General features: G+C 37.2%; 1 protein-coding gene across 3 annotated transcripts; it reads left to right on the top strand.

Moving 5' to 3' along the window:
• The first annotated feature begins 8,109 nt into the window (after positions 1-8,109).
• LOC137025079 (CD209 antigen-like protein C) lies at positions 8,110-13,939 on the top strand. Of its 3 annotated transcripts, XM_067393108.1 has the most exons (6): positions 8,110-8,288; positions 8,369-8,710; positions 8,792-8,919; positions 9,829-9,938; positions 10,050-10,156; positions 11,143-13,939. In XM_067393108.1, coding segments are annotated over exons 1-6 (831 nt in total). In that variant the 5' UTR covers positions 8,110-8,146; the 3' UTR covers positions 11,145-13,939. The 3 variants fall into 3 exon arrangements, with proteins under 3 accessions (XP_067249209.1, XP_067249208.1, XP_067249207.1); XM_067393107.1 differs by lacking the exon at positions 11,143-13,939 and having other exon boundaries at positions 8,372-8,710; positions 10,050-10,564; XM_067393106.1 differs by lacking the exon at positions 11,143-13,939 and having other exon boundaries at positions 10,050-10,561.
• Positions 13,940-14,125: the final 186 nt, after the last annotated feature.

Here is a 14,125-nt window from a genome sequence, read left to right as displayed (position 1 = left end):
GGCTTTCATAGCATCACATACAGGTTTGACACACTTGGTAAGCCCTTACATATCATCTCAATGTCTGACATTTTCGTGGGTTTTAAGGCAATTGGATTACCATCCCGCAACCACATCTTGCCTAAAAATATTTTAATAATAATTTATTAATAATAAATAATACATTTTTTAAAATAATTGACTTGATTTTATGTCACAAATCCAAGTCAATTATTCACTGCAGAAAGTGAAAATAAAAACTAAGCGATAAAAGCTGATAAAAGCTTCAACATGGTCTAATAACACTATTTAACCTTAATTTATTTTCTTAATATTTCTCTTGTGGCTCATACGTAGTGAATAAAATGGAAAGAGATGTGTCAAACAAGTTGTTTTTTTAATCACCATCATTATTCAAATCATCACAGAGGGGGGCTTGAGACCGCCGGGCCTGGTATGTGCTATTTGCAGTGCATTTTTGTATTTGCATGTGTTGTGAATTTTTGCAGCGTGTTTTTGTATTTGCATGTGTTGTGAATTTTTGCAGTGCATTTCTGTATTTGCATGTGTTGTGAATTTTTGCAGAGCATTTCTGTATTTGCATGTGTTGTGAATTTTTGCATAGCATTTTTGTATTTGCATGTGTTGTGAATTTTTGCAGTGTTTTTTTTATTTGCATGTGTTGTGAATTTTTGCAGAGCATTTCTGTATTTGCATGTGTTGTGAATTTTTGCATTGCATTTTTGTATTTGCATGTATTGTGAATTTTTGCAGAGCATTTCTGTATTTGCATGTGTTGTGAATTTTTGCAGTGCGTTTTTGTATTTGCATGTGTTGTGAATTTTTGCAGCGCGTTTTTGTATTTGCATGTGTTGTGCATTTTTGCAGTGCGTTTTTGTATTTGCATGTGTTGTGAATTTTTGCAGCGTGTTTTTTATTTGCATGTGTTGTGAATTTTTGCAGCGTGTTTTTTATTTGCATGTGTTGTGAATTTTTGCAGCGTTTTTTTTATTTGCATGTGTTGTGAATTTTTGCATTGCATTTTTGTATTTGCATGTGTTGTGAATTTTTGCATTGCATTTTTGTATTTGCATGTGTTGTGAATTTTTGCAGTGTTTTTATTTGCATGTGTTGTGAATTTTTGCAGAGCATTTCTGTATTTGCATGTGTTGTGAATTTTTGCAGAGCATTTCTGTATTTGCATGTGTTGTGAATTTTTGCAGCGCGTTTTTGTATTTGCATGTGTTGTGAATTTTTGCAGCGCGTTTTTGTATTTGCATGTGTTGTGAATTTTTGCAGCGTGTTTTTTATTTGCATGTGTTGTGAATTTTTGCAGCGTTTTTTTTATTTGCGTGTGTTGTGAATTTTTGCAGCGTTTTTTTATTTGCATGTGTTGTAAATTTTTGCAGCGTGTTTTTTTTATTTGCATCTGTTGTGAACTTTTGAAGCACGTGTTGTCAAACTGATGATGAAGATGTTTTCTTAAGTTCCAGCAGGTTAAGCTCTCTCAACCACCATACTAAACACCTGTCAACATCAGCATTCACAATAGTAATGTAACATGCATATCAACTGCTCAAACTCAGTTCCTTTTAAAGGTGCCCTAGAATCAAAATGTTATGTAAAACAAAATGTTATGTAACAGTCGGGATCATTAATATGTACGCCCCGAATATTTGCATATGCCAGCTCATGTTCAAGGCATTAGACAAGGGCAGGCAGTATTAACGTCTGGATGTGCACAGCTGAATCATCAGACTAGGTAAGCAAGCAAGAACAATAGCGAAAAATGGCAGATGGAGCAATAATAACTGACATGATCCATGATTACATGATATTTTTTGTGATATTTGTAAATTGTCTTTCTAAATGTTTCGTTAGCATGTTGCTAATGTACTGTTAAACGTGGTTAAAGTTACCATCGTTTATTACTGTATTCACGGAGACAAGAGAGCCGTCGCTATTTTCATTTTTAAACACTTGCAGTCTGTATAATTCATAAACACAACTTCATTCTTTGTAAATCTCTCCAACAGTGTGTAATGTTAGCTTTAGCCCGTTAGCCACGGAGCACCATCAAACTCATTCAGAATCAAATGAGTAGACTTACACCTTAGACTTATATTACATCTTGTAAAAACTGGTTCTAGGGCACCTTTAAGTTCCAACCCTGATTGTTACAACACCATTGTCCAACACACTATGAAGCAGCCCACCAATGAAGAACTTTGAAGTTTCATACTAGAAGATTTTTTAAGTCTACATCCATCACTCCAACTACGTCAACCCCTAAAATATCTACCTTACCACCCACTGAATCTCAACCATGAGGCTGTATCACATCACCCACTAAATCCCAATCATCAACACAAACACGCACTCCCCCACCCAAACAACAAGATGTCTGCTGGGAGGTGGTTGTGGGTGTGTCTTACATTAAGGAGTATGTATAACTACTGTATGTGTCTTGTGTGTGTGTGTCACATAGCAGTAACTCTTACATTTGTCGGTTTGTATAATAATGGGTGGGTTTTTTTTTTTTCATGTAACTTAAACAGTCAATGGATATCAGATTAATTACATGGTATGTATAAAGACACATTGTTTCAAATGTAAATTCTTCTATTGGGTACTGTACTTTACATTTCCTTATTCAGTGTCATGTAATTTATTGCTTTTTGTTTTCTTTACCTTTAAATAAATTTAAATTAATCAATTACTACCATATTTTCATGTTCCTTATACATAAAAGAATTATAGCCTCATTACATGTAATGCTTTTTGTATTTTGTTTCTTCACCTTTATGAAAATTCGGTAACGCTTTAGATTACAGCCCAGAAAGTACTGCGTAATTACAAAGAATTTACAGCGTAACTTTTGATAATTATAGTGTACCTATAAAGTAAGAACATGTAAGTATAGGGGAACAATATGTGAAGTCTGGGGAATAAAGGGCTAACAACCAGAAAAATAACTATAATTATTTATAATAATTATTTATACTGTAAGTATTTTAGAACTAAGGGGTACTTGCACTGTTATGATAGAAAACAATCTTACGTTTGGGAGCAATTTAGCGAGAAAGTGCACTGATTAGGTTGTTTCAAGGCAAGTAGAAATAACTATTGCAATCTTTTTTAATACATGGGGAAATATGCTTCCATGTAGTTACAGGGTAAGTATGACATTATGGGCCGTAAATTAAAGTGGTGCTTGTTACACTCTTGTTTCATGTAATTACAGGGCAAGTAATTAAAAAAATTATGGTTTAATTATGGTAAAAAAAAAATGGTTTTGTCCATTTTTTGGTTGTTGTTGTTTCTCGCTTGGCTTCCTCCTCTTGTTTCTCAGCTGATGAATCTTAAGAAGGAATCCCATTGCTATTCTGTATTATAAGAAAATACAGTACACCCCGACATTTTCTCATGGTTTAGGCTATTCATCTTTTCTCTTCCGATCAGCTGTCACCGGCACCTGCATGAGAGTCGACTTTGCGTTTGACGAAGCATATTGTAATGAGCAACGTGAAGCTTTCATGACGTTCTCGCGGGAGATTCGTGTGAAACTCGCGCAAGAACTGCCGTCTCTGTTATTCTGTCTTGTTTGTTTCTCATTATCATTATCTGTTATTCAGTGTATTTTGATGTGAGCATTAATAAAAAAAAAAAAAATAATAATAATAATAATAAAAAACTGACGGAATCCAACATCTGCGTGAGTTTCTCGGCACGCTTATGTCACACTTCAAGTTACGTCAAGCCTGAACTCTCAACCCTCGCATGCATGCGCAGAAGACAGTTGGTCGAAAGTTTAAAATATTAAAATATTTGGTATTTTTCTTACAAATACATATCGTTTCACTTCAGAAGACATCGATTCAACCATTAGGGTGGTATGGATTACTATAGTTATTACTGTTTGTGCTGTTTGATGCTTCGACTTTTAGGAACACATGAGCTTGCAATATAAAGCATTCCCAGATTATTTATTTTTTCCTAAAAACCTTTTTGTGTTCATCTTAAGAAGGAAAGTCATATACATCTCAGATGGCATGAGGGTAAAAGATGAGTAAACGGTGAGCACATTTCCAGGTGTACTGTATTTACTTACAGAATAGACATTTGATTCCCTCATAAGATTCATCAGTGGAAAGAAAAAGTGGAACAAGAGGAGGAGGTAGCCAAGCAAGAGAAATTAATAAGAAGTGTTGTTACTATAAGTCTGTTTTGAAATAAGTTGTTTTTTAGGAAGTTGTTTTTTCCAAGTGATATCAGATTGGTTGCGTCTTTATTATTATTAGTATTACTTACCCTGTAACTACATGAAATAAGAGTGTAACAAGCTCCACTTTAATATACGGCCCGTAATGTCATACCCTGTAACTACGTGAAACAAAAGCATATTTCCCCATGTATTAAAAAAGATTGCAATAGTTCTTTCTACTTGCCTTGAAACAACTTAATCAGTGCACTTTCTCGCTAAATTGCTCCCAAATGTAAGATTGTTGCCTATCATAACAGTGTAAGTAATCCCTTAGTTATAAAATATTTACATTATAAATAATTTGTTATTTTTCTGGTTGTTACCCCTTTATTCCCCAGACTTCACATATTGTTCCCCTACACTTACATGTTCTTACTTTATATGTACACTATAATTATCGAAAGTTATGCTGTAAATTCATTGTAATTGCACAGTACTTTTCGGGGTGTAATCTAAAGCGTTACTGAAAAATCTGTTAAAATATATATATATTTTTTGTCATTCTTTGTTTCTTTTAAAATTCAACCATTTATCACTAACCATTAAATTTCCATTAATAACAGAAGATCTTAATCAAATTAGGTAAAACATGGTTATAGTCCATCATGGTTAAATTACTAGAATACTATGTTGCTGCTTAAAGTATATATTGTTTAACAAATGTAAAATTGTTCAGAATTTCCTGCATAAAACAATTAACTCATTTTGATTCCTCCATGGTGCATATTTATAAAAGTGTATGTAATGTGTCACTTCAATTCTTTTACCTGAGTAGACATTGTACTAATGTCTTTTCTGTTCATTATTTTAATGTGTATATTGTTTATTCTGTGTTCATTCAAACCCAAACTTCTGTTCATTTTAAGTTCATTCTCACATAAACTTATCTGTTCATCATGTATATCAATTTCTGCAGATTTTGCTCTTCTGGCTCCAGACTGTCATTGCTGTTCTTGATTGAGCCCATACTGCTGCTTGCAGCTATATTTGCCATTTGTATGTGTTCTGTTTAGTTTATATTTTCTGTGCTTTTTTCTTGCTCATAGGAGGGTGGTGTAAATAGTCACTTCCTTTTGGTGTTATTTTCTTTCCTTCTTTGTAGTTTGGCTCGTTCTCTATAATACATCTTTGGCCCACTTTTTGAAACTATGTGCCCATTTTTAGGTAACTAAAACAAGTAAACCGAACTATAAATGAAAGTTTTCTTTCGCACACAAATGCGCTTGGCCAGTGTCTTTCACATCGTTAAACTCACAGTAGCTCCCACATCCATGTTTCCTTGCTTTCATCACTAGGCTCCAGCGGGCATAAGAAATTTTGCAGTAGTTCAGATTTAATCAACAGTATGCCTAATGCCTAATGTTGTTTTTAAATCTGATATAATTTTATTAGAAATCATGTAGTGTAATCCAGTCATAAGTCACTTACCACCACTGTTAATCACTCATCTTTCCTCTATGGTGACTTCGAAGAGGATTTTCTGGGAATAAATTAACATTTGGAAAACCTTTGTTACTCCACTTGAAGATCTCATCAGTGTTCCATTGGATACAAGGTTGGTGTTGCTTGAGCCATGGGCATCCCAGGATGATGTCTGCAGTGGAACCTTCCAGCACCATGAATGTGATTTCCCTGTAGTGCATGCAGCCGATGCGGAGCATCAGTGTGGGGGAGAAATGACGAACATGACCACGGCCCAGCAGTTTTCCTTGTATGGTGTGAATGCAGAGATCCTGTTGGCATTGTTTGCGACGTACATTTAGTTTCTGGAGAATCTGGTTGCTGATGAAATTCCCAACAGAGCCAGAGTCAATGAGGGCTTGCGCTGAAACACACATGAGAGTTTAGGAGATGTACAGGTGTTCTGGTAAGGGGGGCAATGCGAGCTGGTAGCTGGGCGTGGTGGTTGAACCAGACAAGTGGCTATCAGATGCCCCCACAGTATAAGCATCTTCTCTGATGCTCCGCATGGGGTTAGTAGAGTAGAATCCACCTGCATAGGTTCAGGTGCTGGAAGGGCGACAGATGGTGTGGCAGGCAGAGGATTAACAGCGGTTGAGTTGAATTGACACGCAGAGAATCGTTGGGCGACCTGGATGGTTTTCTGAATTAGATTTTCTAAGCCCATAGTACCATTAGTTGTTTGACATGGTAATTTAAGCCCTGGCATAAAGCAGTTTTTAAGGCAGTTTCATTCCAACCACTGGCAGCCGCCAGGGTACGGAAACAGAGGGCATACATACTCACAGATTCATCTTGCTGGCGTAGGTTGAATAATTGGTCATGTACGGAAAGCTAGGCGGTGCTTTGTCCAAAAACCTCTCTGAAATGGGTGAAGAAGAAGGTAATGGAGGCAGTTACAGGAGCATGGGATTCCCAGAGAGGTTGTGCCCATTGTAGCGCTCGTCCAGCGAGTAGCGAGATCACAAACGCCACCCGGGCACGTTCTGAATGAAAGAGCTGTGAATGTGCTTCAAGGTAGAGAGAACACTGTAGCAGGAACCCGCTAAAAATCCCCCGCTGTGCCGGTGAATGTCGCTGGTTGGGCCATGGGACAGACAGATGCAGCTGACAGGTCTGGTCTTCTGTCAGGACACAGACGGAGGCAGATGGGTAAGTGAAACACACAAGTTTATTGACACAGAGGCATGAACATAGGGATGGTAGATGGCAGGTAAGCAGATGAACAAGCACTTTGCAACAGTCACTTAACCGAGTGTAATATGAGTCTCTGTTGAAGGAACGTATATATGGAGTGGAGTTGGAGACTGGAGATGAAAGGAGTGAATCACAGGAAAGTCACAGTTAAGGAGTCCATGTAAGTCTGACGAGACCAGACACTAGCTGCGTTCCATTCGACAGGATCCCTACGCAGTGTTCACTGCTCCCTACTCCCTGAGCACGGTATATGAGTTGAAGTGGACTTCGCTGACAATAATCGCTCATTTGGAACGCCCTGCAAACGTCATCGAAGAGAGTCAACGACGGTGTCACGTAGATTATGATATAACATAAATAAATAGATATTATAATTTACTTTTGAATTTAAAATTGACTCTTAACAGATTTGAAGCTGTAACTGTCATGCCATATGAAAATAAATTCTCATTTGGTTAACTGTATGTATTCTTAATCCATGGTTTGGGTCTCATCTTTCTTTTTCACGCGTAGCCACATAGTAAATACTCCTGGGGTAAATAAAGTAAAATAAAAAATGACAGAGCCTCAGCTGCTTTTCAAAACTTCTATTTTGCCATGCCTATTCATACAATAAAATATGCATATGCACCTTCTGTGTGGGGAGTGAATGTTTTTAAAGTGTGTCTGGTGATGAGGTGTAGGTGATCAGAACTCAGGGCATTGTGAACGAGTGGGAGGAGTGTGAATGTCTGGTGACGATGGTGCTGGCTGTGTCTCCTTGACATTAAGCATCTTAGTTAATGTTAATTTCAGCATTTAATAACACATTAAAATCAAAACTTGTAACTGTATTATTTAATTGAGCTGAGCTAACATGAACAAACAGTTATTAATAACAAGCAAACTAACATTTCTTTGAAACACGTAAATATCAATATCAAAACAAGTTATATGTAGATCTAGATATACAGTTCACTGTTTATTTTACTTTCCTCCAACAAATTAACATTCTTTAAATGGTTTTGGGCAGAGGAAACCAATGAGTAATTTTAGTGTGTTTCACAATGAACCACAAGAAGTGACTAAACAGAGTAAGAAAAGGAAAAAAAGTTTTCATCTGAAATCAGCAAAAAAACAAACAAAAAAACACAATGACACTTTATGTCACATGTTCTTGACTACAGTGATGCCGTTAAAAGTAGGGCTCAAAAGTAGGAAGCAACAACTTCTAGCAGACGTGCGTTCAACTCCAACAGACTGAAGATGTCTATGCATTATTATGGAAATATGAAAATGGACAGAGAAAACAAAGAGGAGAATATCTATGCCAATGAAGAACCTAACAGTCATGATGTCAGGACAGGAAGACAGATCTCCACAACACACCAAACACCTGGAAGCTCAGGTACTGAGACTCACTTCATTATAATAACAAACATTAGCCATATTAGAAGTAACATTTATGTTGATGTCTGTGGTGTTCAGTAGGTGATTCTGTGAGGATCAGAAACTACAGAGCAGCTACAGTGTGTTCGGTGCTGCTGTGTGTTGTTCTGCTGACTGCGCTCATAGTGCTGGGTGTCCACATCATTACAAAGAGCACAAACTACACACAAGAGACACAACAGCTTCAAACCAAGATCATCAATCTCACAGAAGAAAAGACACAACAGCTTCAAACCAAGATCATCAATCTCACAGAAGAGACACAACAGCTACAATCTGACTACACCAACCTCATAAATGAGAGAGATGCATTACTGTCAAAGAATAATGACCTGATTAAAGAAAGAAACACATGCAGACAAGATTTTTTTAAAGAGAACAGTATGTATCATATATTACTATTTGTATAGTTCAGTGTAGATGAGAAGATTGAGTTAATAAATGATCTGGTTGTGTGAACAGATGGATGGATTTACAATCACTCCAGTTTTTACTACATTTCCTCTGAGAAGAAAAGCTGGAATGAGAGCAGAAGTTACTGTACGGAGAGAGGAGCAGATCTGATCATCATAAACAACAAAGAGGAACAAGTGAGTGAAACAAATCCTGGTAGTAGGTGATTTTAGGGATGCACCGGTTGAGCGGCCATAAATCGGAACCGGCCGGTTTTTGCTTATAATACGCGATCGGTTTTTTGTATTTTTTTCGTCCGGTTTTTCCGGAAGTGCGCCCGCATGCACAGACTACATTTGTAATCATTCGCGAAACAACATGCGCGAGGTGATCTGAGCGCGACGCCCTGACGCGCGCTCTGTTGCAGGGGTAACCATGACTGCTGTGGAAACGGATAGAGAGGAACTACGTGCGAGAAGCGGGGGGAAAAGAGAGGCAGATGCCGTTTGATGCTGCAGGTAAACTGCAAACAGCCTTGGTTTTATTTAGTTTCACTGGTAAAGACCTTTTTTCTTTACACCAAGTTTAAAAACGAAAACAAATGCTGAATACGGATTAAGTAAAATCTTTGTTTGGAGTGTTGAATGTGTTTTGATTGTGTTGTTTGGATTGTGGAACTATGCAGTTGTTGCCTTCAAAATGACATGGCTACAGTTAATGTTTTCATTTAAGGTTTCAACCCAATTTAAAAACAAAAGCTAAATGCTTTTGTCAGTAGGCCTAACGTTACGTTTGTATTGAATATAGGCTAATTACTGCGCAGTTACTGCTGTTAATTTCAGATGGTTACAGTTATTGTTTTTAATAGCCAAAAGCCTGTTATATACCAAATAAACATCTTATTTTAAATGTATACTTTCATTCTTTCTTGTTTGTTGCTTGATAAGAATAATAATTTAAAAAATCGGTATCGGAATCGGCCAGTTTGCTTGTAAAAAAATTGGTATCGGAATCGGCCATGAAAAATCATGATCGTGCATATAGGTGATATAATGTCAGCTGAATTGTTGTTTATTATAATATGTGTTATTGATTTATCTTGTCAGGATTTTGTTGAGAAGAACATTGATCATGGTTCTTTAGTCTGGATTGGTCTGACTGACATTGATGAAGAGGGCTCGTGGAAATGGGTTGACGGCAGCACACCGACCTTTAGGTGAGATATCGCTGAATTGAACTGATTATTTTCTAATAAATGACTCTCACAATGGGTCGAACTTCACACACAAAGCAGTACTGAACATATAATGGCGATCTGTTGTTGTAGGTTTTGGTGGTCTACAGAGCCCAATGGAAAAAGAGAAGAAAACTGTGCTCTAGTTCATACGTCAATTTGGGCCGATTACCCATGTGATGATGCTTATCTTTGGATCTGTGAGAAGAACATTTTAATATGACTTATTATATGAGATGGAAGTTAAAGGATAAGTTCACATCTGAATTATAAAAATTTCTTGATAACTTACTCATCCTGTGTCATCCAAGATGTTAATGTCTTTCCTTCATCGGTTGAAAATAAATTAAGGTTTTTGAGGAAAACATTCCAGAATTTTTCTCATTCCAGATTTTTTCCATATAGTGGACTTCAGTGGGGTACAACGGGTTGAATGTCAAAATTGCAGTTTCAAAAAAGGGCGTTTGACTTACATTTACATTTAGTCATTTAGATGCTTTTATCCAAAGCGACTTACAAATGAGAATAGTAGAATCAATCAAATCAACATGAGAACAACAGTACATAAGTGCTGAGTGAAGTCACAGTTATGACAGTAAAGTGCTCGTAGCAAGGATTGATTGATTTTTTTTTTTTTTTTTTTTTTTTTTTTTAAGTAAAATACACAAATAGATGGAAGGAAAATAGAAATCAAGGTAAGTGCTACTATTACTGGGTCAAGTGCTGGCGAAAAAGATACATCTTTAGCATTTTTTTGAAAATGGCTAAAGATTCAGCTGCTCAGATAGAGCGTGGCAGGTCATTCCACCAGCCAGGAACAGACCCGGAGAAAGTCCGTGAGAGTGATTTTGTGCCCCTTAGTCTTTGCACATTCGCTTTATAGAAACTGGATTTGTACTTTCACCTACGTCACACGTGACCTTTCCAACATGATTACGTAATGCATGGTGCATCGCAGAACAGTGCAAGATGAGGTTAAAAAGTATATAAATAATTTTTTTTTTTTTAAATGACCAATCATTTCACTAGACAAGACTGTGAAATGGAATGTTTTCCTCAAAAACCTTAATTTCTTTTTGACTGAAGAAAGAAAGACAAACATTTTCAGTGACAGGGGGGTGAGTAAATTATCCTTTAATGGAATATAATATCATTATTGTTTGTGTTCTATGCAATAAACAAGCAGGAGCTGAATCAACTTGCATCTTTTATTATCATGGCATAGCGTCAACAACGCGCATGCTGGAATTCACGTCACAACGAGATACAAACCATATATGGTATTTCACCATAACAATTATGTTATTGGCTTTTTGTTTGATTGTATCATATGTTTGTTTATTCACGTTTTACTTATTAAATGTACCTGAATATGTTATGTGTGTTTGTGTATGTGTGTTGTCTCAGTCCTCTGTCTCTTCTAGCAGACAAAATTAAAGTAAAAGTAAAGTACAAACATCAGTCTATTCTGACAAAGTAAAGGTTGATTTCTTTTATATTATGATTTCAGGATTCATTTAGCGTTTTGAAATTATAACTCATCTATGTATATGTAATGAGGACCCTTTTAAAGTACAGTAAGCATGAGAAACACTGTTGATATTTGAAATTGATATCCAAAGGAACCCACCCCCCTCCCGTAGCTCTTGCCTGTGAAACCCTGCCAGACTCGAACCGGCATCTCCGACATGGGAGGCAGCTCTGCTAACAAGGACGAGCAAATGTAATTTCTGATAGGGGCGCAAACAGAGTCAGTGTGTTACGATCCACACCTATAGTTTTGAAGGCCTTTAGTCATGCGCCCCTGACTTTTGCAGGCCTTCAGATATTTGTGGTACCGATGTACCACATCATGCAAAGGAAACAAGAGAAATGATCAACCGTTCACTTTAAACTGACTAGAATAGGATTGGGATTTTATTTCAAATGGCTTCACTTACTCCAGCCTAATTGTCACAGGCAGCATTGTAAATGATCAAAGTTCAGCCATGAAACAAAAGGCACAGGCTGAAAAGTGTGTATCATATAATCTGCCAGTCAAATGACAATAGCTGTGTAACCGACTCAGACCGTTACATATGTGTAACAGTACATGTACATAAATACAATCTGTACAGGCTGTTCTATAACTTAGTTAAATGTTAAGTACATTTTGTTGCATGTTATTACAACATCTACTACTAAGTACTTAAGTACACTGAAAGTGTTACCAATATCATATTAAAGATTCAGCATACATCAACTAGTTCAACTGAACAAACTAGAAATAGGATTAAGGGGCGGTTTCCCGGACAGAGATTAAGCCTATTCCTAGAATAAATTGTCTCTTTAAATCAGATTAACAGAAATCTGCTTTCTCTGTCATGGTTTAAAATAGTCCTAGACTTAGTCTAGTCCAGTGTTTAATAAACTGATTTCCTGGAGGAAGACTAGAGCTACTCCAGGACTAAATTGAGGTTTAAATTAAACCTATCAGGAAGCAGGTTTAACTTCAGATTAACATTGTGTTTCAAGGAAGACGCATGTATTTCTTATATATAGCGATATATAAATATATTCTTTTTCTTTTTTATTGGTAACCTAGAATACTGTCTAACACTTGATGGCTGCTCTGTTAAGTCTTCGTCGTCAGTTAGGAACCTGGGTGTGCTCTTTGATACCAATCTTTCATTTGAAGGCCATGTTACTAGCATCTGTAAAACCGCATTCTTCCATCTTAAAAATATATCTAAACTACGACATTTGCTCTCAATGAAAGATGCAGAACAGTTAGTTCATGCGTTCATGACCTCAAGGCTAGATTACTGTAACGCTCTACTGGGTGGTTGTTCCTCCCGCTTGATAAATAAACTACAGCTCGTACAAAATGCGGCAGCTAGAGTTCTTACTAGAACTAGGAAGTATGACCATATTAGCCCAGTTCTGTCATCACTGCATTGGCTTCCTGTTAAACATCGTATAGATTTTAAAATCTTGCTAATTACTTACAAAGCACTAAATGGTTTAGTTCCCCAGTACCTAAGCGAGCTTTTAATGCATTATAGTCCTTCACGTTTATTGCGATCTCAGAATTCAGGCCAGCTGATAATACCTAGAATATCAACCGCAGGCGGTAGATCCTTCTCCTATTTGGCACCTAAACTCTGGAACAATCTTCCTAGCATTGTTCAGGAAGCAGACACACTCTGTCACTTTAAATCTGGACTAAAAACGCATCTCTTTAACCTGGCATACACATAACACATTATCAATTTATATTTTCAAATCCATTAAAGGATTATTAGGCTGCATAAATTAGGTCAGCCGGAACCAGGAACACTTCCTATAACACCAGATACATCAGAAGAAGAATGGCATCTACGCTAATATTAGTCTTTCTGTTTATCCCGAGGTTTACCGTAGTCAACCGGATCCGGGCCGGCCCGCTGAGACCAAGGACCTGTGCCTTGACACGACCACAACGCAGCCCTGAATCAGCAGAGATCGAGTCGACTAGATCATCCATTGTGAAGGCCTCATCGACACGACAGCCAGTAGCACAGTTCCTCAACCGACCGTCCATACCGGCGTGATGAATACGATCCTCAACTGGATGGAACTGAAATAAATACTTTGAATGTTGCGATCCTATCAGATTTATGATAGCAACCTGATTCATAACAAAGCACTGTTCGCCAGAGGAGAACTGGCCCCCCGACTAAGCCTGGTTTCTCCCAAGGTTTTTTTTCCTCCATTTTAACACCTATTTGCCACTTGTTTGCCACCTGATGTCACCTGTTGGAGTTTGGGTTCCTTGCCACTGTCGCTTTTGCCTTGCTTAGTTGGGGACACTTGACATTTGATATTCAACAGTGCTTTGATCTGCCTGCATTGACACTATTCTTGAAGAGCTGCTGTGCAGCCAAAATTATGTACCAGTTATCAATGTAAAGCTGCTTTGATACATTCTGCATTGTAAAAAGCGCTATATAAATAAAGGTGACTTGACTATTGGTGCTGTTCACTTTATTTAAAGGATTAGTTCACTTTTAAATAAACTTTTCCTGATAATTTACTCACCCCCATGCCATCCAAGATGTTCATGTCTTTCTTTCTTCAGTCAAAAAGAAATTAAAGTTTTTGATTAAAACATTCCAGGATTTTTCTCCATATAGTGGACTTTAATGGCT

Source organism: Chanodichthys erythropterus, chromosome 8 (genome assembly GCF_024489055.1).
Source record: "Chanodichthys erythropterus isolate Z2021 chromosome 8, ASM2448905v1, whole genome shotgun sequence".
Classification (NCBI taxonomy): domain Eukaryota; kingdom Metazoa; phylum Chordata; class Actinopteri; order Cypriniformes; family Xenocyprididae; genus Chanodichthys; species Chanodichthys erythropterus.
Note: the sequence above shows the minus strand (reverse complement) of the source record. Positions and strands in the feature narration are given on the sequence as shown.